Raw genomic sequence first — 25,144 nt, forward strand, 5'->3', positions numbered from 1 at the left:
GGCGCCGCCCGGCCGCCGGCTCCTCGGCGCTCCCCCTCGGCGGCCGGCGGGATGGTGCGTCCCGCAGGGCGCGCGCGGCTCCCGCGCTTGGGCCGCTCGGCGCGGGCGGGGGCGCAGAGGGCGGGGGAGCGGGCCCGACTCGCAGGACCGGGCCCCGGCCGCGCCGTTGGGGAGCGGGCCCCGCCGGGCGGGGCGGGAGCCGCGGCCGAGCCGTCCGGCCGCCGCCACCATGTCGGACCCGGCGCCCAAAGTTCCCGAGGACATGTTCCGAGAGGTCAAGTACTACGCGGTGGGCGACATCGACCCGCAGGTACCGCGCCGCCCCCGCCCGCCGGCCGGCAGCCCTCCGCGTCCCCGACCCGGACCCGCTCCCGCCGCGGTCGCGCGCCCGGGCGCACAACGTCCGGGCCCCGCCGCCCCGCCGGCCTGGCTGCGCGGAGGCCGGGCCACCTGGCGCCGAGCAGGCCGGTGGCCGGACGGGCGGGGGGCGGGGGATGAGGGACCCGGCGCGCGCGGGGCCGGCGACCTGCGGGGGAGGGGTCTGGCGTACTTGCGGAGGGACCCGGGCGCGGGCCGGGCGGTGCTCCGCCGCACCTTGTGGACGGGACGCGGGGTCCTGCGGGCGGGGGCAGCTGGCGGGGCGAGGGGCCGCGGGGGTGCGCTGCGCGGCGGGGGGCCGGACGGGCGGCGGTCTTCAGGACCCGCGCGTGGGGGAGCTGGACGGTCGGGTCGGAGATCGGGTCGCGCTCTGCGGGGACCGTCCGCGGGGGCGGCACCCGGGGCGCGGGCTCCGGACGGCCCGGCGTGGAGGGGCGACTTTGTGACCGGAGAGGAGGGAGGGCGTGGGGGGCGGGCCCGGGCCTAGCGTGGGTCGTCGCCGGCCTCGCCTGGTGGGGCCCGGCGTCCCGGCGCGGTGGGGCGTCCGAGCGGCCGGGGCAGGAGCGGCCGGGGAGCGCCCCCCCTGCTGCCTCCCCGAGTGTCTGCGCTCCCGGAGGGGACGCGTGAGCGGCTGGAGCTCCACGAGGAACCGGGTCCGGGCTGCCGGGGGCGCAGTGCACCGCCGCGGGTGTGCGGCCGCGTGCGCCCTCCCGGCCCTCCCGGTCCTCGATCTTCCGACGGGCTTTGGCGGTCACGGGAGCCCCGGGACCCCCGCGAGCGCGAACGGGCTCTGCCGCAGGAGGTTGTGCGCTTCTGGGCGCAGCAGCCGTCCCGCCGGGCGTCCTGTGTCGCGCTCGCCGCTCGGGAGCGGATCCCGGGGAACGTCTGCGGGTGGATCCTCTCAGGGCCGCCTTCTCTGGAGGGTGTGCGGCTCCCGGTACCCGGGGGTCTCAGCGCCGAGAGCCCAGCGTGGAGGCCAGGGAAGGCGGAGCCGGTGACCGGGCCTCCGTCCGCACAGCGGAGGCGGGTTCCAGCGGTCTGGGCTGGCCTGGGCGAGCTGCGGGCGCTGAGGGTCTTGGCCTTGCAGAGGCTGGTCTGCGGGCATCTTCCTAAACCTAACCAGCCCCCATGCGCGACCCCCGAGGTGGATCCTCCTCCTGCTGTGGCTATGGGGTGAGACTGAGCCTTGGATCTGAGGGCGCAGGTGCTGCACCCCGCGCGGCCCTGATGCGCGCCCGGCCGCTGTTTCCAGTATTGATCATTTTCTCTTTCACGAACATCCGCCCCCTGCGCCTCCCTACTCTCCGTGTCGTTGTAGGACTTTGGCTCTTAGGAGGGACTTGAACCAAATGTTACTTAAAACCTGGAACAAGTTGAATTGGAACCATATTTGCTCAACTATGAGTCAAATCTAAGTGCTTAAAATGTCCTTGGCAAACCACTTCGATGTGAAACCGTATATTTTCTAAACGATTTAGAGTCAGGACGTTGATTCCCTGCATCTTATAAATACGGATTCTGAACGTTCACGTCCATTGAACATCTCGTAGCTGTTAAGGGGCTGGCTTGGTGGCCGTGTAACCGGAAGGTGAACGGAACGTGATGGCTCTGCTGGAGGCCCCCTCATGGCCCAGGACTGGGGAGCCCTCCTGGAGGCATGGCGTAGCGTGGGAGGTGCGGCGAGGACAGACTTGCCCGCTGCTGCGGTGCGGAGGAAGTGGCACCACTGAGCTCTCGGAAGGGAGGCGTCTTGGGGGGGGGTGCGGAGCTGGACGTGGAAGCCGAGGAGGGTGAGGCCATGTCCTCTGTGCGGACCGTGTGCGCTGAGGAACGGAGGTGTTCATGTGTCTGGGATGACCAGGGTAAGCAGTCCACCTGCTGCCCCGACACGAGCTGAGTCTAGTAAGACACACTCCGTCGTGTGAGACGGTTTGGGCATCTTTCTGTCCGTGAAGAGTCCGTAGTGCAGTAGAGTTGCCGGAAGGGCCGGCGACGGTGGTGCAGCGTGAGGAGGCCCGTGAGGAGGCCGTGAGGAAGGGAAGGCAGGTTGGTCTGCGGCTCCACGCGGTTTGTCAGCAAGAGGAAGCAGAGGAGGCCCGGGGTGCGTGCAAGCGAGTGAGGACCCGCGGGAGCTCCGCTGCCCGTGCGTGGACGGGGAGAGCCTGAGGTCGAGAGGGTGCCGTGTCCTGCGGGTCGGGCTGAGCCGGTGCCTGGAGGTGACCTGTGGCTACAGCCACTGGTTTTTGTTTTGTTTTGTTTTCACTCATTGAACAAATACTTAGCATAGCTCTAGTTGCCATCTCTGGATGCTCGATAAAGTATTCTGAGAAAATTTACCAACTTGGGGCTAAACCGCGCTGAGCGGGCATCAGCTCACCGGCATGCGTGGTGCACGCCGGGGCTCCTCCGGCTCTGCCTTCTCCCGCATCTGTCCCTGAAGTCTCTGGCAGGTGAGTAGCCTCCGGTTCACTTACTGCTCTGCACCTGGGGACTTCACTCTCAGAGCTTTGGCCACCATCGGCTCCCCGCTGGTGGGGACCCACGGCTTCCAGGTCCCACTGATGTCATTTCCTAGACCTTCCAGCTGGCGTGGAAGGCTGTGCTCCGCGGTGAAGAAGTTCTCTTGCCCGCGCCTCGCACTCACCAGCTCCTCCTCCGTGCGTGCTGCTGCTGTGTCCCCAGCACTTTCTCTCCTGCTCCTGCCCCCTCCCAGGCACCGGGTCTCCTGCATTCTCGCTTCCCTCTTTCCCTAGGGACAGTCCTCGGGTCAGTTGCTGCTGCTTTCCCCCGGGCGGCTGCAGTTGTCTCGGACTCAGTCCGTTCTTCTTGCACTGGCCACAATCTTCGGTAAAATCTGGTCGTGCCGTTTCCCAGCAAAAGCCCTTGTGTTGCTCCAGAAGACATTTCTGTATGAGAGTAAAATGCAGACAGTTTCGTGAAGCACGTGACAGTCTGAAGGGGCACGTGTCCAGCGTGTGAAGGCTCTTCTCCCTCCCAAGAGCGCATGCGTTTTGGTCTCGCTAACTCCTTAAGTTTGTCAAGATTCTGCTCGTGTAGCTCCTCTTCTGGAAACCTTCCCGTGTGTGGTGAAGCTTCCTGTCCCTAAGCCTTGACGTTTGACCCTGGATGCCTCGTCTCAGCTCTGAAGTGTCCGACAGACCTTCTGTTTTCAAGACCGAGACACTACCTAGCCCCGGGCTCACAGCCTGCAGGCTTCCTGGGTCAGCGGATCAGGGTCTGCTGCTTCCTACTGTCATCAGATGTCTGATGGCACGTGACTCGAGTAAATGGTTAGGAATTCTGTATGGTGAACGTGGTGTGTTTCTGTTGGAATTTTCATCGCTCACAACAGTTTGTGTAAATCAAGAATGAAATGCGGTGTTTTTCATTTTAATTTGTGTGGTTTTTTGAAGGTCATCCAGCTCCTCAAAGCTGGGAAAGCTAAGGAAGTGTCCTACAACGCACTAGCCTCCCACATAATTTCTGAAGACGGGGACAATCCTGAGGTTGGAGAAGCTCGGGAAGTCTTTGATTTACCTGTAGTTAAGGTCAGTAGTAAGTCTCATTAACTTCATACGCTTCATTATGTGTCCTGAAGGCAATGCAAAATCTCACTGGGACTCCGAGCGTTTGCCCAAGTCCGCTTCGTGTAGGAAGCTGCCGGTGGACAGAGCTCTTCCCGCACGGCGGTAGCCTACGGCAGCATAAGGCCCGTTGCGTGGGATCCTGCCGCGGCCAGGTTTCTGTCCGTCACAGGTGACTGATCAGTCCGCTCAGCACCTGCTGTGGTGTGGCCCTAGTTCCTTCCTGCCTGGAGCTCTTTACGTCAGGGACGCGTCCTGGAAATGGGTGTGTCAGCCTACAGCGGTGGGCACTGGGGACCCATGAGAAATTGTGCTCACTCCCAGGCAGGCGGAGTCCTGTCAGGACATGACTCCTCCAGGGACCACTTTCCATCCCTGCTGTGGCAAGTGGTCTGAATTTCCAGCTGGACATGTTGGAGGAAGTCCTGCCCCCCATTTGCGGTGCTGTTTAACTGCTCCGACAGCGTCGTGATGACCGTTGGTCCCTCTGTCCACCAGGTGGTCATCATGGGAACCGCTGTCAAGCTGACTCTGGGTGGTGTGTTCTAGAAAGTGGGGGCCTTAGCTGGTGGGTGGCTTGTTTGGAGTTTGTTGGTCTGCACCCTCTATACTGTTCTCTTGCTCCTCGTGGTTGAGTTGACTGCTGTTAAATGCATGCTTTGAGATGTGATTTTGTAGTTTTGGTCCTTCAATTTTTTTCTGATCCTAGGTGTTAACATGTTTGTTTTAAAACAGTTCAGTTCCACTACCACTTTATGCTGTCAAATACTCTGCCTAAAAATCAGTATGAGAATTATCATGGTTTAATAACAGGAGAGGCTAGGAGTTAGGAAGAGAGCCAGTAAGTTAGGCTGCGGTGCCAAGAAGCTGGCTGGCCCTGGGAAATCTGCAGCTCGTCAGTACCCAGGGTCTGAAACCGCCTTGCGGGCTTAGGAACCTGATTTTTGAAAATAAACCTGAATGCCGATTTGTCTCATGAGAAGATTCTCAGAAACCACACTCTCTAGGGGACAGCTGTGTTATTCAGAGTGACTTAATGTGCGGCAATGACATGCGGTGGTCACCATCCTGCTCTAGACTCCTTGTTTCGCCACGACCAGTTCCTTCGTGCAGCCCGAACACCAGCAGGGCTGCTGCTTGCTTCACCGGACTCCACTCGGCGAGAGAGCCTTGTGACGCGTGCACTTCCGCCCCTGGGACCCTGCTTTGGTCTCTGGTTTGCTTCCATTCATCCTTAGCTCTGGGGACCGGATCTCCACTCCCTCAGCAGCCTGGAGCCCTTTGTCTCATGACGGTGACTTCACCTGGATCGTGCAGTCGGACAGCGAGCTTAAAAGGGGCAGCCTCAGCATCCAACCTTCGCGCTCAGGTGGCTGCTGCAGACCATTTAGAGCAGTGGTTCTTAAATCTCGTTTTTGCAGCAAGCGCTTTGTATTATCCTTTTATGTATATGTCAGATTCCTTCATATGTCAGAGTATCGCTTTATTTATATGTGAGAGAACGTCCCGTAATTTAAAACCCGGATGTGCGTGTTATGTGTAAGTTCCCCAGACTGGAACACAAAGGAGAAACAAAAGAAAATAAATAATGTGTATTTCAGTGTGTCGCTCCTTGGGCACAGGTCCATGGAAGATGGGGCCAGGAGGTGAGCTGCTGGGACTGGTCCCGCGTACAGTCACTGCCGCAGATGTGGGCCCGTCCCCAGAGCTTGCGGGTGGGGTCGCCGGCTGGGAGGTAGCATTTCAGAAGGGTGATCAGCCCTGGCTAGAAGGCTGAGCTCGAACAGCAGTCTTCTTCTCTTCACATGTTGCATTTCTGGAAAAGTCAGGCTGTAATAAGGCTGCATAAAATACCCATTACCCAGCTCCTGTAATTATCACCATTTCGCCAATCTCGCTTCATGGGCCCCCATCCCGCACTTTCGCTCTGGCTGCGGTAGCTTGAAACGAGGCCCCGGGCACACTCCTCGCATCCACCTCCCAGCTCCAGGCTGCTCGGGATTTGTGGCAGGGCCTGTCCTGTCTGGGGCCTACAGCGCTACATGCCAGGAGGGTGGATTTGTCAGAGCTGACCCGGCATTTTGTGTGCACCCCCAGACGATACTGCTAGACCGTCAGGCTCTTTGTCTGAGTTCAGCGGATGGAGGCAGATCCCTTGGCCTTTAACTTACTAATTTGACGAATGCGTTTTAAAAATAAGGCCTCCTAATGCATGGTGATGGCCTGTTATTTATGTATTTGAATCATATAGATGTTTAAAACTTGTGTCTTCAGGCACCCGAACTTACAGAATAATTTTTTTAATGGAAATATTTTTCTCAGTGACTGTAGGGCATCATTGGACGTGTTAATTATGGCAATTTACGGTGGGTGTATTTGTATATATTTGTTGTTGGCCTTTGGGATAAATAGCTCCTCGTTACTCTGCATTTCTCGTTGTCCATATCTGCTCTGTTATTGTTGGTGTTTCCTACCGACTTGGGGTTATTTTGCCTAGAGCCCCCTGAATGAGGGTCCGAGCGCGGGTCTGCTGTGCGTGGACATCATGACTAGCCCTGAATCCTTAAACAGGCCTATATACTTGCCACCTCTCCCAAGTTCGCAAAGGGACACTTCCAGGGTGTCTGCTGCATGGTGGTCGGAACGGGTGGCTTTCCAGTGTCTGCTTCCTTCTGTGGTCACATTCCTCCATTCAAAGTCACCTCTCCCAGGGCCTTCGAGAAAAGTCCCACCTTCACCTGCCCAAATCCTATCCCAGTGCGTCGTCCCAAGCTCTGAAACCCCCTGCACTCTAGGCGAGGGGATAAGTAGAAAGGCTGGTTTCTGGAAAGCAGCCTGGTGCTAAGCCACGCCACCAAGGTCTCCGCGGGGCTCTGGGCTTCACTGCGGAGGAGAAAGCTCGGCCTGCGGCATGACGTTGATTGTACAAGAGTCAGAGCCAGTAGCGGTTCCTGATGCCGGCCAGCCCCCTTCAACTTCCCTGAAGCTTGCCCCGGATTATCAGAAAATGCAAAGACACACTGGCCTGAAGCGTGGTCAGAAACGTGAAGTGCTGGCTTCCAGCGCAGCGTACCTGATCGCACACGAGTGTGCTCAGCCGAAGCCCCCAGTCGTCGTGCGAGAACCGTCCCAAGTGCCGCCAGTCTTCATTTTCTTTCTTAAAATACCCAGTATTCCCACACCCTTTCACAGAAGGCGCGGGGTTCTAAACGGAGGCTGGAACTCTGTGGACGGGGACCTGGCTCTCTGAAGTCCTTTTGAGTCTGCATGACCAGGCTGGAAGGCGGTGGGGGGCTCCTGAGGCTGGGGCACGAGGTGCCGGAGAGCGGGGAGCACGTGCCCCCCTTCCCGGTTCTGTCCGCGGCGCTCGCACCCTCGGCACAGAGCAGGTTCTCGACGAGTGCTGGGTGAATAGATTGGTGCGTGAATAAAACATACGCATGTACATTTCAGCGGGTGGAAGTTTCTGGACTTTTCAGCTGGCTGAATGGGGTGTTACATGGTTTAATGTAACTTAAATGTAGAAATGTAAGGTAAATTTTTAAAAAAATATAAATTAGCCCAAAAGGTAGTAATAAGCTAAGGTTTTATAATCTGAATTTTGAAAGTTGTAAAAAATGACCAGAGACTTCTCATGGTTTACAAATGTAGTATCTGTAGGAATTTACTGAAAACACTCGTGAATTTACACTTGGATTTAGGATTGAAGCTGGGAACCGGGGAGCGGCCGATGTACCAGCATGGGGAGGGGGTGGGGTGGCTGTCAGGTCCCTGTCCTTCAGTTGTGAGGGCAGTTTCCGGCTGGCCTAGACACTTACGCAGTAGTAAATGTGTATGCCTTGAATTTAAATTTTTCTAAAAATTGTTAAAATATGTGGCAGTGCTTCATTCTCTAATTCAGCTTTTCACCTCAGGCATTAATGACTAATCTTTGATATTTTTTACTGGAATGCTCGTGACCTAGGTGCTTTATAGTTGTTATAACAGCTTTTAATTTCTAGGAGCAGTGCTGATGAAAATCATGTCATTTTGATGATAAATTGAAAATATTTTTTGACTTGAGTTCATGTTTTCTTTTTCAGCCGTCCTGGGTGATTTTGTCCGTTCAGTGTGGAGCTCTTCTGCCGTATCCTTTTTGGGGAAGGGAGAAGGGAATCTGGGTTTAAGACTGACGTGGGAACCCGGTGGGTTCCTTAGTTAGGGCAGTTGGTGTGTGTGCGTTCTCTGTCCCTCCTGTTTTCCATTCTGCATCGGGTTTTATGCACCCGGTGCTTTTTCATCACCTCTGGAGGGAGGGGCACCAGCTCTGGGGGAACATCTCTGGGCTGGAACCTGGGGGCGCTTTCATTCTGGGACTGGGCTTTCTGATCTCCGGCAGTCTGCTTCTCTGGACCTCAGTTTTCTTGTCTCTGGAACAGCCCGTCTTTGTGACGTCTCGTTAGGTGGAATACTGATCAGAGTGCAAGTCTGCCTGAACCCGGTCATGAGTTATTGGAAGGATAGATGGGGAAGACAATAGCAGAGCACTTCTAGTTCCGGGGATTGCTGTTCTTTTTGATGACACTGGGTAAAAGGTTTATTGAAGACACGTGTTGATACCTGCTGCGGGCTGGGTACGAAGACTAGAGATCACGAAGCTCTTGTTGCTTCGAGGAGCTGCCTCGAGGAGCTGCCTCCATGCCGGTGTCCCTTGCCTCATTTCTTGAGTCCGGCTCCAGAGCCCCTTCCTCCCCGCCTATGGGAGACGTCGGGCTACTGTCCGCGTCCTGAGCCACATGGCTTCTGTCGCCCTCTGGCCACGTGGGGCTGCATGGACAGTCCCGGCAGGCGGGACGTGCTGGTGGAGGCACCTGGTAGCACCCCGTGATGTGAAAATTGCGGACTCGGGCAGGGCTGCCGGCCTTCTCCGGTGCTGTTCTGCAGCTCTGCCAGGCGGTTCCGTGAGTGCATCTTTACTTACTGAACTGACGTAGATCGAGGGAATCTTTTTATGTTAAACATTTATGGGTGACGTCAAATAAGCAGAAACATCCCTTAGTAAGCAGTTCGTAGGGGATGTGCCGGACTCCAGCATCTCCAGCTCAAAAGTTCTAGGATTCCTAGAATCCTAGAGTTAAGGGAAATCCATTTCTGTTTTTACTCTTCTGGTTTCTTGCGAGTTGGTGTAGTGTTTATAAGCCCGGGGGCGGCGGGGCCTGGGGGAAGCCTGGGAGAGGGAGGGGTGATTTTGAATGAGAGGTTAGTTCTTCCTGCCCTGGATCCTGGGTCAGGGTCAGGATCTTCAGAAGCCGTCATTCCCCCGGAGTTCTTACTGGCCTGTTCCAGAACCGCTGGAAGGGACGGTAGGGGAAGCCTGCAGACCGTTGGGCGGCACTGGATCTGCCTTTGTCCGTGTTCCCCCAGGTCTTTGGAAGGAGGAAATCCTTGACGCGAGGGTAGGAGGTTGGAAGCGATCATGGATAGTGGGGCTGAGGGCCCGATGTCAGGGGCCGCAGGGTGCAGCGCGGTCAGACGGGCTCCGCTCCCGCTCCGGCTTCTCCGCGGGGCCCTGGAGGAGACGGGGGCGGAGTTTTCAGTCTGATCGGTTTTTCTTAATTCACTGATCTCAGTGGGTACACTCTTCTCCTGTAGGAAGAACAAAGTAATGCTCTAACCCATTTCGAATGGTAGACACTCCAGATTCTTCCGTCGTTGTGTGCGCTTTGAGTAGACCGCAGCGCGCAGACACCCAGGGGCCGCGGCGGCGTCCGGCCGGGCGCTCAGCGTCTGGCACGCAGGAAGCTCTTCTGAGTGAATTTTAATCGCGAATGAATTTTAAAACTCAGAGCTGTAGAACCGGGAGGGATAAGGAATATCTTTAACTCTTATTTTCACAAAGGGAAAACTGAAGTTCAGAGCTGCTCGGGCCCAAGTGCGTGAAGTTAGTGGTGGTGATAAGACGGGAACGCACGTTCCTTTGTGGGCGGTTCTCCACCATCCCGCGCCGGTTCCAGCGGCCCATCCTTCTGAAACAGACCCCGGACTGCATCTGCCTTCACGACAGTGGCCGTGCCGCGTGTGTGTGTGCGTGCGTGCGTGTGTGTGCGTGTGTGTGTGTTGGTGTGGTGGGGGGTGAGCTGGCTCTCAGGGCAGAGGTTCTCCCTGCGAGGGTGCTGTCCCTGCGGGATGGATGGTGTCCCCGGTGACGCCGGATCTGACGCTGCTTCCCTCAGCCGCCCTGCCCCTCCGGTTCCCCCAGCCGCGCCTTCTCCTCTGCCTGTCTTGCTCTTGGACAGCCCGAGTCTCTCTCTTACACAGATGCGGTGGGAGGGCGGGCGTGGGGCAGACCGGACGTCTGAGCGGGATGCCGTCTGAGCGGGATGCCGTGTGCACTAATCTCATTCCATTGGAATCTTAATAACTATCAAACAGAGTAAATGGTTTTTCTCCAGAGTCCTGTCAGATTTTTTTTGGAATCACTGCCTGCCTCTCCCAGGTAAGTGTGGCTACAGCTGTCTCGTGTTATTCCCATGTGACAGTCCTGAGTTTGTGTACGATTTGATTTCGGCCTGTTGCTGAGCCAGTTTTAAAGAAGCTCTTTGCTAAACTGCGTATTGGGTGTAACCTTATGACCCACTTAGTTATTTAAATATTTATGCTTGGTCTTTAAGATACGAAGTTTTAATGGGTAAAAGTGGTCTTTCTAATCCGAAGAATTACAAAGATACAGAATTTGAATATGACAAACTAGGAAAAATGAAATTATTTAAGTTGACAAGAAAAACTCAGTCATAAAGGCAAAGAACTTTTTTAGTAAAGGGCTCAATTTAGATCAATAAGAAAAATAAAACCTCAGTAGATAAGACAGAGAAATGAACTCACAACTTTTTATAAGAGGAATTACAAGTAACGAGTGTGGCAGAACATTCGACACACTGTATTACCCACGACGTGAGCATCTTCCTCGCACCGAGGTGAAACTGTCCACTCTCCAGCTTGTGACCGGCGTCCGGGGCCACATTCCCGCAGATGGGCTCCCCTCCCTGCGGGCAAGTGCACGTCCGTGCGGCCGTTTTCCACAGATGTTTTTCAGTCAGGAGCCCTAAAATACTCCAGTTAGTTTCCCCTACAGGTCGCTGAGGTTTAGAATTTTGTCCTGAACTGGTAGCGGTGAGGGCAGATGGATGGGTGAAGGTGCTCAGCAGAGCGCTACGTAGGCTGGGGTGAACCTGGGGCAAAATTGAGGTCATCCTGTGTTTGGAAATGGCTCAGAAACCTGTTCCGTGCACTTACACAGCAGCCTAACTACGGAGCCAGGTTCGAATTAGGATTTATGGAAACAGAGGAGACGGGAAAGGCTTTCAGTGGGGGGAGAGGAGGCCATTAAGAGTGTGTGTTTTACTTGGTAACCAAGTGACAGAGAGAAGTATCTGAAAAGAAGGACCAAAACGCCAGCAGTGGGAATTGGAAAGCGGGAAAGTGAATATTCAGTATTTTTAAATTGTATTCTGTCTCTTGCACCGCCAGCTGGAAAACCCTCAAACTGTAAAAAGCCACCATAACCAGCCCAGCCGGTGCTGTCGGAGCTCGCTGGGAAATTGCATGGGGCAGTGTGTTTGGCAACAGGGAGGGGGTGTGCGCAGTGCTGCCTTGCAGACCTGCTCCCGCCGTGACCCTGGTGAGGAGCAGCATGGCCTCATCCCTGTGGCAGCCTTGAGGAAAGGACCTGTCAGAGGTGTTAGGTGAGCTAGGAGTCCTGTCCCTGCCACGCGGAGCCCTGAAGCCGGGTGACCCTCTCGTGCCAGTGGCCGCCCTGTCTCTGTTCCGCCTTGCCCTGGCCATGCAGTAGCCAGGTTCAGGGAGGGCTGCTTGGTTGTTATTTGTATCTCTTGTAAATTCCTGATGTTCTTTAGAATTACAAATTTTATTGTTTTTGCTACATTCTTTTAATAGGAATCCTTGAAATCTTGGCCTTTTTTCCTCTTTTCTCTTAAGAACAGGAATTTTGTCGATACTTGTATTTTTCAGTGTTTTTCACATCTGTGCTATAAATGTATATGACCATAATGGTCTTTGAAGTTGGCCAAAATGAAAACCTTTTAAAGACCAGGGCTGTGGCTCTGTGTGAGTTTCATTTTCCCTTATACTTCTCTGTATGTTCCAAACGTACAATAAATACCAGGAAAGTTTTCTAAATGAAGACATTATTATTATTCCTTAATGCATAAACACAGTGTATTTTGGCTAAAATGTGAATTTTGCATTTAATTTTATTTTCACTTATTGGATTTGTGGGCTTGGGGATTTGGAGCCCGCTATCCGGTGGGTTCAAGTTGAATGAAAAGAGGAAGAAGCTGGGGCAGGGAGTCCCACGGTCTTTTCAGGGACTGAGATCACAGTGACATGGTATTTAGCAGACCTGAGTTGGGGAAATAAATAAGAAAAGTAAAAATATGTGAATAGAAAATGACTTAAGGGTTTTATTTATTTTTTTAAAACATTTTATTTATTTGGCAGAGATCACAAGTAGGCAGAGAGGCAGACAGAGAGAGAGAGGAGGAAGCAGGTTCCCTGCTGAGCAGAGAGCCCGATGTGGGGCTCGATCCCAGGACCCTGAGATCATGACCTGAGCCGAAGGCAGAGGCTTAACCTACTGAGCAACCCCGGGGCCCTGATTTCAGGGTTTTAAATTTGGTAATCAGACGTCATGAAATATTAATTGAGTTTACCATTAGAGAACACTTTCAGTCTTAAGAAAAAAAATTCTATTTAATAAAGGTTATATTAAACGTAGCAGATCTTATTTTAGGCACTTAACATAAAGGTTATGGTACACACGACCTGCTGTGTGCTGTGCAGAATCCCGTGGCCCCGATGTCTGTGAGTTCACAAGCGCAGGCCTGAGTGTGGACGGCAGAGGAGGGGAAGCCTGTGGGGCGGGGAAATGTCAGACCTGAGGGGCTTGAAAGAGTGGGCGGAAATCGAGCAGGAATGGGGAAGGTAGGGGTGTTTGCGGTAGAGCCACACGGAAGGAGAGAGGAGGAGGGCGCCGGGGAGCAAAGGCACGTCCTTGCGGGGCAGGAGGGTAGACGGTGGGGGACACAGCAGCGGAAACCAGGTGTTGGAGTTTGAGCTCTCGAAAGTAGCCAGTAGGCTGCTGCTTTCCTTTTCCTCACATATTTAACTCTGCATTACATGTATCTGCATTAGGACGTTCAGAAAACACAGGAAAGCAAACAGTTAAAATCCTTACGGTCGTAGGTGCAGCAGGTCTGGGAGCAGTGGCAGGACACGGGCGGGCGGCAGAGGATGGGGGTTTGGGCGGGAGGGAGGCGCGCGGTCTTGGACTTGAGGCAGAGGTTTGGATCCTGGATGGTGCTGTGCACACGAGGCCCAGACAGGAAGCAGCGGGCCTTGGTGACTTGGGCGTTCTCGGGACGGAGGAGGAGGCGGCAGTGCCCGCAGTGCTTCTCTGCGCTCCTCTGCGCTTCTCAGGGAAGATGGTGACGTCGGCTTGGGACACATTGAGTTGGGGTGTTGACCTGCTACCCAAGTGGGGGGCCGTGGACATGTGGCATGAAGGGCAGGGAATTAGCTTCTTGTAGAAGAAGGCAGAAAGGCATGTAACCAGGAAGAGAGCTTAGGTAGTGTGCAGCGAAGATTTGGGAAGAAAAGACTTGAGCATAGGTAGAGGTGGTCTGGGGAGGAGGATATGGTCTTCAGAAACCAGGGATGAAATCAGCTGCAGCTGGTTGTTGTCACGGGAGGCGAGCAGCACCCCGGGCAGAGGTGTGCAGCGCCAGTTTGTGGCAGGGAGTTGTGCGTGGCCTTGTTTGGTCCCCTCGGTCCTACCTGTGACCCGGGAGAGGAGGAGGGCAAGGGTGCTGGACAGGGACACGGGACTGCTGATGGCTCTGGTGGCCGTCATGCGGCCTCAGGGGTCCCTGTGGATCTCCGGTTCTGGCCTGAGAAGACGCAGGTGTAGTCACCAGAGGAGTGGGGAGAGGGACTGGACAGCCTGTGGAAAAGGCACCAGCTATGTGGTAGAGGGCACACAGGCGGAGGTGAGCAGGCGTCCTTTGGTCGTGTGGTCTGGAAAGTGGCCCAGCGCCTAGAGTTGTATCTAGGTGCAGAACTCATTGTGGGCAGTGGATGGGTCCGTGGTAGAGAGAAAAGTGAGTTTAGGAGGACCTTTGACAGTGTCTGTATCCTTCTAGCAAATTCATTAGGTAATAAAATTGGAATCCAGCATCCGAATGATCTTTGTGGATCACTTGGTACTCCGTTCATCACGGGGATGGTGACTTGGAATCCCCAGGGAGTCATGGGATCCCATAATACAAAGCTGCGCTTTTGAGTTCATGAGGATTGATCGGATAAGGATGGACAAGATTTTACTTGATGGTTTTTCATCAACCAGACCCTGGTTAAGAAAAGTACCCTGGGGACACTGATACTTTGTGGTTGCTAAAAAGTGTTAACATCAGTTTTAAGAAGGAGTAACAGACGGTGTGCCCGGTGTGCAGCTGATGGACTTGGGTGCAGCAGACACTTGACGAGTACATCTTTGGTGACAGGAGTAATGCCCAGGGGTACAGGTCAATTCACATGGGCTGTCTGCTCCTCAGTAAGTGTACATTCTAGAAGGGGAGACAGACCGCGAGTAAGCCGCACGTTGTAGTACACACAAAGGTACAAGGGAGTGCGAGGTGTGGAAATCATGCCAAGAGGGAGCCGTCGCGGTGGTTGGTCTGCACCAGGCAGCAGAACACTGGAGCACTTGCACGTGCACACGCGCACATCAGGCAGGACCCCGCCTTTACGAAAGGACTGTTTGCTTGGTGGCTCTCGGTGACCTTCTGTCTTTTCCCCGTCAGGGTGTTGATACGAGCTGGAGCTCTTTGTTGGAGGCTTCCAGAGCTCTCCCAGGGAGAGGTAGGGAAGGGAGCTTGTGGCAGCAGAAGCTGAGAAGCACAGACACCATCTGCCTTCTCCTGACCCGGTATCGATGCAGGCGGGGGCCCCGTTGTAATGTGCTGGGTAGGTTTCCGGGGACAGGTCAAGAGTCTGATGGAGAGCCTGGCCAGGGTCGTGACTTAAATCTTGAAGACTGAAAATAAAAGCCCTTTCCATTCTGCACCTCAATCAAGTATTTCTTGACTGCCTACCCATGTGCCTGGTACTGTACTAGGTACTGTGAGAGATCTCGGAGAAGTTTAAGACCTGATTCTTAGATCCCCAACTTTAATCGGGATTATTGTAGTTTCTAATCACGGTGGGACAAGGACAAATTCAGGGAGGCTGCTGGACCCAAGGAGTGTCCTACTTCTGTGAGACCTCCCAAGAAGGGCCGGTGTTCCCCATTGCTCTAAAGGAAGCACTTACTCAGCGGGGGCGTGGGTGAGCTGACGGTGCTCTGCTCCATCCTCCGAGGAGAGCTGCTGGGGAGAGAAAGCAAGGCCATGCTCAGTTCACTGAGCCTGAGCGGCCTGCAGATGCTTCTGCGGGGGAGGCTGGGGGCAGTGGGAGCGGAGTGGGAACCCAGGGTGGGGAGGGCATGGAGCCAGATGGTGCCGCACACGTGGCTGTGGTTGGAGATAGGGGTGTGGGCGGGGCCCAGGGGGTCGGCAGCCACTCCATCAGGTCGGCCGGGCTTGCCATGGAAGCAGCTTCGGCCTTCAGGAATCGAGGTCACGTCCAGGCTTTGCTAGCCAAGATGATGAGATGTGTAGTTTATGAAGATTGCTTTCTTTTTTTAAAAAAAAAAAAACAAACACTTTTCCCCAGTTATAAAATTAATGCTCTTGAAAATTTGGAAAATACAGAAAAGTATAAAAATGGAAACAAAAATATCCCCGTAATTCTACACCACTAGATAACTGTTAACATCGAGTGTGGAAAGAACATTCTTAGTTATTAATCATGCTGATACAGACTCATTAAATGGTCTGGCGTGGATGTTTGAAGTCATTTAACCCAGACTCGCATCGAGGAGGGACCTGGTTCATGGAAGTCTTCCAGGTGGACAGGAGCTAGTTTTGGAGGCCGCGGACCTGTCCCGGGTCTCCCTCTCTCCCAGCCAGTGTTCTTTCCACAGCAGCACCCTTGTCCTGGTTGAGACCCAGGCCTGGGACGCAGGCCGGCCAGAGCCACAGACTAGACTACCTGTGGTCGCTCCTTTCCCCCCCGGCACACCACAGGAGGCAGACCGAGGTTCTATGTCTTTCATTTCATTTTTGATAAAGATGACTCAACGATTCATTGGAGTAGGCTCTACTGTCATGTAGTTAAATCTCACCCCTCCAGATGTGGCAGGAGATCAGTGGTTTTGTGAAAGCCGCTAGTAAAATAGGTTTTCTTGTCCAGTCTCTGAAATGGGACAGTGACTAACTAAAAAAGATACAAAGTAGTGATTTTTCAAGGTGATTTTATGAAATCAGTGTGTTCTTAGTAGTAGTCACGGTAGTGTGGAATGCAGAGTAATTTCTAGAAATATTTGTAAAGTGGATGAAAGTAGATGTAAAATGTTAGAGCTCTGGCAAGCTGAATAATGGCAGGTTTCAAAAACATGCTGTTTATAAAGTTTTCACAATTAACTTGAGACAGCATTCAGGATTCTTAACAACCATAACCCTCAATTTATAATCAATGATCCAGGAAAAAAATTCACTTTGTTAAATGATTACCTTAGAATTAATTAACACACCCTTTTGTTTCTTCTGTCTTTTAGAATCTAAAATTTTATTTTTTAGAAATTATTTTTGGTAGTAACTGCCCTTAAAGAAGGATAGAGCAGTGGGGAAATGCAGATAGGCCTGGGTTTAGACAGACCTGGATTTTAAAAGCCAGCTTTTCTGACGAGTCACTAATTTCTTAAGTCTGTTTCCTGATCTGTACAGTGGATCTAATAAGTCTGACTTCCCACGGCGGTCCCCAGGGTTAGGAATGTTTATGAAGCACTTGGCACAGTTCCTGGCACATAGTAGGCAGGCAATAAATGGTAGCTGCTTTTGTTCCCATGAAAGCCTCTCTTCCAGCATGAATCACTTGCTCTGAAATCGACTTCATCAGTTACGCAAGCGTAGCAGTTACTCCTATGCTTGCCTTAGTTCCTTTGGTTAAGTAATACTTATGTTTTTCCCTGACCTTACAGATACCTATATTTTTATCTTTATATTTTATTCATTTTGTAATTAGTACCTATCTACTAATGATTAAGGAGTTCCTAAATGATTTTGATACTGCCATTTTATTTAAACATTTTAAAACATTACAGTTGTTAAGATGGATGATGTATTAGTTACTTCTGCTTTTTTCCCTATGACTTCCGTTGAAAGAATCCATTCATTTTTTGACGTGTGAATATAACTTTTTTTATTCATTTGGTGATGAGGCAAAAAAAGATGTCTATAAAACTATCATGATAAGAATGAAAGTTTTTGTTACTATAAGCAAGTAGCTAAAAGCTCATCTGTGTTCCCCACTAATACCCTTAAGTTCGATTTAAGTAGATCCGGCAGAATTGTTACAATGTTGCAGTGTAATTTTAATGATAACCTTGCCCAGGCTGAAATGTGTGTCTCCCTCTGTCAGGTGTCGTCTGACGACAGGAGTGCCCTGTGGGCTCTGCTCACCTTCTACGGCGGGGGGTGCCAGCTGCAGCTCAACAAGAAATGCACGCATCTGGTCGTCCCCGAGCCGAAGGGGGTAAGTACTTCGCGAACGCTGTCCTCTCCGTATTTCCTGCAGTCACATGTTTTGAGTTTCTTTTAAATTAATTGTTAGATCCCTTTACACAAGCTGGCTCTTCGTGTGTGTGCCTTGGACCCAGCCTCCTTCCACAGAGGATGGCAGAGGTTGATCGCTTCGATGCAGGGCCAGAGCTGACCTCTAGGTGCAGAGAAATGCGGGTCTGTTTCATGGAGAAGAGGGGAAAGTTTTCTGAACCCCTTGAGTTTCCTTTCAGATCCAGTAAAACCAGTTTATTTGTGAAAATAGGCAGTTTTCGTTGTCTTCACTTGTCTTTAGAAAGGTCTGTGCTGAGGATAACTTCGTAAACATGTATTTGGTGAAGTTTTCAAGGCCATTTCCTTTTTAATAATCTAGAATATATAAAAGCACATTTATCCTGATAATTGTAGGGTGCCCCTTCTCAGCACTGGTGGGGCCACCGACTTTTGGTTCCCCAGGTGGGGTCCCCAGGTCAGCAGCTGCAGCCTTTCCTATAGATTTGTTAGAAAGGCAGACTGTACACCCTCCGAGGGCGAGTGAGGAGCCCCGTCATCTGTGTCAGGCCCCGCCCCTGGGTGATCCTGGTGCACCCGAGAATCTGAGAGTTACCGCTCTCTGGAAGCCAAACCTTGGTCCTCCCCTGAACAGTTACTTGTACCTTTGAACGTCATGGACATTGTATTTATAGTGAGACCTTTCCACATGTTGGTGTCCCCTCCGTGTTTCCTTACGGCCTTCAGTCTCCGTGCTGTCACTGTGCTTTCCGTGCGCTGTGCTGACTGTGTGGGAGGGGGGATGCGTGCGCGGTCTGTGGCCGGGCGCCACTGCCCGGTGGGTGACTCGGGGCTGGTGCGCATGGGTCCTGCCAAGCAGACACCTGTCCCTGGGGCTTTGATGCCGAGCAGAGCTGACACCGGCACAGGCCTTCTATCACCTGGTTCCTGACGACAGGTTTTGGGCCAGTGGGTGTGGTTGTCACGTCGTAAGCCACACCGTCCAGGAAGACACATCCTCTGTGAAAATTTAAGATTTGAATCTTAAAATCTGTTTGAGTAAAAGATTACATTTTGCATAACAGTAAGAGAAATATAGTATGCTTTGGTTATGCTATTTTATTTTATAATTTATGGCTAAAAGTAAATCATTTGATTTTAGTTTGAAAGGAAACAGTCTTTTTTTTTTTTTTTTTTAAGATTTATTTATTTATTTGACAGAGACACAGAGAGAGAGGGAACATAAGCAGGGGCAGAGGGAGAGGGAGAAGCAGGCTTTCTACTGAGTGGGGAGCCCAATGCGGGGCTCGATCCTAGGACTGTGGGATCATGACCTGAGCGGAAGGCAGACACTTAATGACTGAGCCACCCAGGAGCTCCGGAAACAAAGTCTTTATAGCTTTTGTAGGGATGAGCAATGCTTCTGGAGAGCTAAATGATAATTGAAGAGGCCGTATGGGAGGGGTGCGTTTGCCACGCAGACCAGCTGACGGCTCACAAAAATCAGTGTCATCTCTTTCAGTCCTTTTTTTTTTTTTTTAAGTGAACACCGCAAATGTTTGAATAGCATAGTGAAACTACCTTTCATACTCTGGAAGTTTTAAAAATGGTCAGTTAAGTGGAGAAGAATGGAGGGATTTAGTAACAAAATCCACAGGACAGGGTGTGCTCGTTGGATACTGGGAAGGGCTGGTTCACAGCTGCTGCAGGCTTCGGCATGTAAGCACGCCTGCCGTGGCGGTGCAGCGCCATCTGCCCCCGCCGGCTATGGCCCTGACCCTGCCGGCCTCACTGCTAGTGTCCCAGTCCACACATTAATGACTCGTGATTTTGGTGATTCAGGAATGAGAACGACTTAGCTAGTAAATTAGCCCCAGCCAGGGTGTTCACATTGCTTTGCTCCTGGGTCACCTTGGTTTAAGCAGTAACTGTCTTCCGGTGACAAAAACCATTTGGTGAGAAGGGAGAGAAAGAGAAAACCCGAGTAAAATATAAACTTAAATAGCATTTGAGTTTGTGCAAGAAGTGGGTCACAGCTGATGTGTGCCAGGCCCACACGCTGTGCAGACCAAGAACCCAAGGCTGCCGCTGTGGGTCCCGGCGCTGAGCCTGCTGTTTTCTCCCTGGGGTCCAGAGCGCTCAGCGCTGCACGTCATGGCAGGAGTCTCACGCTTGCTACTTGGTCACAGAAGGGAGAAAGTTTATTTCATGTTATTTCAACACCTTTCTACCTTGGAAAATAATATATAAGGTTTATTTGCTATATGTGTTATGTGGTCATCTTGTGCATCTGTATTATTTGTGTAGTTTTATAGCTACTTTGGTGCATATCCGGCCTCGATGTTTTCCTGAGACCGCACTGTGGCTCTTTTGGGACGGGTAGTCAAGAAATGAGGTCGGTCGGCCCTAAAAACCTGTCATCTCTGTTTACTGTGGGAAGATGGGTTTAACAGCTCATACTTGAATATTTCAGAATGATTTTAGAATAAAGAATAAGCATCTTCTTAGTTTTGTTAACGTTCTTGTTAATTGCTGTCCGCACACGGTGCTGTGTCAGTTTCAGGGGCCTGTCCCGAGGTCGGCGCTGGCGCGTCACCCGGCGCGGGGAGCTGGGTGTGTGCCCACAGGTGCACGCACGCTTCTATCCCAGTGAAAGATGCTGTGTTCGTACAAGCCGTAGTTTGACCGAGTCAAGCGTTTAGCTGTCCCCACATGCTTCTGGATGTAAGTTTAAGGGAAGTTAAAGATACGCTTGTATCTGAATAAGAGAATATGTCACTTCGGTCATGGTGTCTACACAGTGTCATTTCAAGGAGTTAGGCCTGCGGGGCGGGGGATGTGTGTGGGGGAATCGACACAGTCACACGGAGTTGGCGGCCTGGCCGTTTGGGAGGGGGATGTGGTTGCAGCTAATGAGGCCTTAGAGCACTGCCTTCCAGAACCTGGGAGTCCATTGTGCATAAACCATTTAGGCTGCGTGTGTTGAGCTTTAACTGCAGCTTCTCGTGGCAGCAGAACACTGAGCATAGGAACACCTGGGACCACTAAATGGCCCTGGAGGTGACAGCAGTGATCCGTGAGCCGGGGGCTGCCGGCTGGCAGCTGCACAGCACAGCGGCGAGCCTGGCTCCAGCGGACAGGCCGTGGGAGTGAGGCGGCGCGACGGCGAGCATGGAGGTCAGGGAGCTGCGCTTTTGTCTTTTGGAGGCGCATGAGCCATGTCACTTAGGAGCCAGGCTGGGCAGGCATGCAGGAGGCAGGGGATCTGTCTCCCAGCTCTCCGCGCTCGGCTTCGTCTCAGGGTCACCAGAACGCCAGGGTAGGGGGCACGTGTGGTCGTGGGAGGTCGATCGTGAGATCTCAGTGCAGCCACGCCGTGAAGGCTCCATGCGCTAGCACACGTATACATGTGCGTGTTGCTAACGAAGCCATCACACTGAGGACCGCGGTGGCTGCTCATCACGGGGTCACGACCACGCGTCCGTCTTTCTCTGCTTCAGTGGTTACCTGTGTGTGCTCCTCTGTGACCAAGTGTGCCTGTGTTTTAAAAAGGGTTAAAGTGGCACATCCTCAGAAGCCACAGGCGGTGAAATCTGTACACGGGGGTGGTCTCCCCCTTCCTGGGAGGCAGGTCGGACCGGACGGTGCTGCCCTCGGCCGTGCCACACGGACGGCGGCCGTCTGTCTGTCCCACGCCTCCAGGACGGTCCTGCTGCCTGTCCCCCTTGCCCCGGCCCTAGACCACGAGTGCCACCTTTGGTCCCCTCGACAGGAAACGGGCTTCAGTGTGGGGCCCTAAGGACGGGCTTGCCCAGGAGCTGCCATCCTCCTGGCTGCCAGGCGGGACGTGGGCTCTGCTGCCTGGGGGGCCGCAGCTAGCATCTCCCTTATCTCAGAGCTCTGCTATCCTCTTCCCCGTGCCTCCTATTTCCCATTTCTCTCTTTTTCCTTTGGGATTTGCTCCGTTGTACACCCTCACCTGGAGGAGAGCCCCTGCCTATGACGCACCTTTTCCCTGGGGTGGATGCTGTGCTCACTGACGCCCCTGCCAGGCCTCTCCGTGCAGTGCGGCTTTCCGCCGTAGGGCCTCTCTCTGGGCTTATTCCCGCCTCACTCAGCGCAGGCTCCTGCGTCCTGTTCTCGGGGCGTTTACTGTCTCTCCCAAGCTAAGTCCTGAACCCCGTTAGGTCAGAGGTGTGTTGTGTCCTTTGTGTCTCTGTGGACTGAGCTCAACAAACTAGATGCCTCACTAGGAAAGCCTCCCCATGAAAAGTTGGCCACCCTTCCATGACCGTGTTGGATGTCCTGAAGGCGCTCTTCCTTCAAGGTGTCAAAAGCTAGATGAGGTGGCAGTTACTTATTTCATTTAAGAGAATTTCCCGTGGGTTTGCTAGCTGTACTTTTCCCTTAATTGTTACCATTTATAAAAGTTACTTGAAACAAAATCTGTTCCGATGACTATTGCCGGCCTGAAGCCAGCATGGGATCCTGGTTGGTTCCAGCTCCTGCATCGGAAAGTTTACGCTCGTCTGCGTGTGATGACCGCTGTAGGGCTGGACGCTTCAGCCGCGCGCCTGTGCTGAGTCCTGTGTTCAGATGCACACTTGGGGGGTGTCTGGTCCGACTCACAGCTTCGCGTGTTTGTGCTTCGCTTGTAGGAGAAGTACGAGTGTGCGTTGAAGAGAGCAAGCATTAAGATCGTGACCCCTGACTGGGTCCTGGATTGCATATCGGAAAAAACCAAAAAGGACGAAGCATTTTATCATCCTCGACTCATTATTTATGAAGAAGAGGAGGAGGAGGAAGAGGAGGAGGAGGAGGAGGAAGAAAACGAGGAGCAGGAGTCCCCAAATGAGGGTAGTTCGGAGGGAAAGTCCAGCCCTGCCAGCTCTCAAGAAGGATCTCCTTCCGGGGACCAGCAGTTCTCACCCAAATCCAACACCGAAAAGTCTAAAGGGGAGTTGATGTTTGATGATTCTTCAGACTCGTCACCCGAGAAACAAGAGAGGAATTTAAACTGGACGCCCGCTGAGGTCCCACAGCTGGCTGCGGCGAAGCGCAGACTGCCCTCGGGGAAGGAGCCTGGCCTCATTAACTTGTGCGCCAACGTGCCCCCCGTCCCGGGCAACATCTTACCTCCCGAGGTCCGGGGCAGCCTCCTGGCCCCGGGACAGAATCTCCAAAGTTCGGACAGATCGGAAATGATCGCTACTTGGAGTCCGGCTGTGCGGACCCTGAGAAACATCACTAACAACGCCGATCTCCAGCAGATGAGCCGACCGTCAAATGTCGCTCACGTGAGTCACTCCTTAACGCGGGCATCTGGGAGTTGGGTTTTATGGTCTGGTTCAGCATAGTGCAGTTATGTTGACTTACCAGCAGTATTTACTTGAGAACGTGTTTTACAGTCGTCTGCATGAGTGTGTGTGTGTGGAGTTCAGTGTCGCTTCGACTCCGACCAGTGCTGAGACCGCTGGCCCCCGAAGCAGGCTCTCGCTCCGCCGAACCCCGGGTTAGCGGCAGCAGAGAGAGGCCCAGTGATGACCCTGTGCTCCTCATTCACTGACAGTAGACAGATAACATAACCGGAATTACTCACTCATTCCAGAAGCCTTAATCTTAATTGATAGTTTCGTGATTGGAGCTTGTTGATGCAGCATGGAGTTAAAAGTTTAGTAGGTGTCTTTCAGTTTAAAACTGGAAGAACGTGACGGAGAGGGCGCATGGGCCGTGTACGTTTCTGCGGGCGAATCAGGAAGACCGCAGGATGCCAACAGGAGGGCTTCTGTGGCTCTTGGGTGTTTTGAAGATGGTAATAAGGGGTCACAGAATAGCCGTTGGAAGAAGGCTGTTTGGATGAGGTGATGAGGAGCAGCCTCCTGGAGGAGGGGTGGGAGCGAGGCTGAGGGAAGAGCCGGGGGCGGAGAGGTCCAGGCGAGAGGAGCAGCGGCCGTGAAGTCCGGGCAGCAGGCGTGGATTTGCCGTGTCATGAGGAAAGCAAGAAAGTGAGACTTGACGGAGTGGGGAGCGCTGGAGGCACTTGCAGGGGCCTGGCCCCCGGCACCTGGACTGTTGTGCCGAAGGAGCGAGGCCGCCTTCGGAGCAGGTTGCTGGGCTCCAGGAAGGGTGACCAAACATGTAGATGACAGTGTCACTTTGGGGTATGACTGTGGGGTGGTTTAAAAAGTCTTGCATTGGAGATGGCACGTTCAAAATACTCTTTTCTTCCCCTCCCTCCCTTGACTGAGCAGTGAGTAACCGATACGGTATGTGGCCCCTGAGATGCTGGAAGGTGGTGACACCCAGAATACGGTCCGGGGAAAAGAAAACATGGTCTTTGGGTGTCAGAAGGAAGGAAATGAAGATGGTGTGAGGCAGCGTGTGTAGGGAAGAGGGAGGTAATGGGGTTTGAGGAGAATGGAAAATTCTGGAATAGTGGATACAGAGCTTCCGGGAAGACAGTGATGTTGGACCTGGTTAGGACCCGGTTTTAGGTTGGCAGTCTAGCTTGGGATATTAGGAAGAGTGAGGAAGATGGTGACCGGGTCAGGAGGGGGTGGGGGGCAGGGGCAGGGGCAGCGGGAGGAAGAGCAGAGGCCGGCAGAGCCTGGCGGGTTGACGTAGCGATTTCGGAGGCGCGCTGGCCGGGGCCGACAGACGGGGGCGGAGCAGGGCTGCACACCAGTAGCTGACGGCACCTTTTGTGTGACACCTTTGCTTTGGTCCAAAGAGTTTTTTGAATTTTTTTGCTAAAATCATGAGATTCTTCATTAAAAACGGGATCTCTGGCATTTCTCAAGAAGTGGGTAAGCCCGTGTCCTGCAGTCTACACGGTGACAGTGCTTGGAGGCCGAGCGGCCCCACGCCCGCACCTCCCTGCCCCGCCGCACACTCTCGGACTCCCGGGGCCCAGGAGGTGAGGAGTGCGTGAGGACAGTCTGACGCCGACAGGGAGCTGGGGGCTGAGGAGAAGGTCCCTGAGGTGGGGTGGTCCGAGCACGGCAAGGCGAGGCTTGTCCAGGTGATGCCCGCACTCCTGTAGGGTCCCTGGAGCGGAGGGGAGAAGACGGATAACAGAATGCGGTTAGGGGGTCTGTGGGCAGCGGCACCTCTGACTGGGAGTGGCTGGCAAAGACATGAGGTCCGGGCCCAGCCCTGGGGGGCTGTCGGGAGCAGGGGTGATGGTCAGAAAGCCCTGGAAAGCCAGGGGCTTGGGCGGGTGGGGGAAAGCCGCAGGGGGACAGCGTGAGGCAGTCAGAAACCAGGGAGCTGTAGTGTCCCAGGGGTGGGAGACTCGGCCGGGCGTGCAGGCAGATGACAAGGTGCCATGCGAGGATTCAGGGGGCTGGCATGCTCAGCTCGCAGCCGGCGGGAGGCCCGGGGAGCCCACGGCCCGGGGAGCGCTTGCCCAGCCCTCCCGGAGTGGAGGGGTCCGGACGGGCTCAGCCATTCCAGCAGGACAGATGTGCTCCCCGCTTT

General features: G+C 53.6%; 1 protein-coding gene across 3 annotated transcripts in view; it reads left to right on the top strand.

Annotated features, from left to right (window-relative positions):
* The first annotated feature begins 171 nt into the window (after positions 1-171).
* The window catches only part of PAXIP1 (PAX interacting protein 1), a 46,836-nt gene continuing 21,863 nt past the window's right edge, over positions 172-25,144 (top strand). Inside the window, exons 1-6 of one of the 3 annotated variants that reach the window (XM_059396034.1) lie at positions 172-310; positions 3,792-3,926; positions 8,045-8,088; positions 10,374-10,437; positions 17,535-17,648; positions 22,324-22,962. In XM_059396034.1, coding sequence (XP_059252017.1) covers positions 230-310; positions 3,792-3,926; positions 8,045-8,088; positions 10,374-10,437; positions 17,535-17,648; positions 22,324-22,962 — 1,077 coding nt within the window. In that variant the 5' untranslated portion in view covers positions 172-229. Of the gene's footprint in view, positions 311-2,849; positions 3,669-3,791; positions 3,927-8,044; positions 8,089-10,373; positions 10,438-14,821; positions 14,982-17,534; positions 17,649-22,323; positions 22,963-25,144 lie in introns of those variants that run through there. The other 2 variants (XM_059396036.1, XM_059396037.1) reach the window with 2 other exon arrangements.

The sequence above is a fragment of the Mustela nigripes genome, chromosome 4, assembly GCF_022355385.1.
Source record: "Mustela nigripes isolate SB6536 chromosome 4, MUSNIG.SB6536, whole genome shotgun sequence".
Classification (NCBI taxonomy): Eukaryota; Metazoa; Chordata; class Mammalia; order Carnivora; family Mustelidae; genus Mustela; species Mustela nigripes.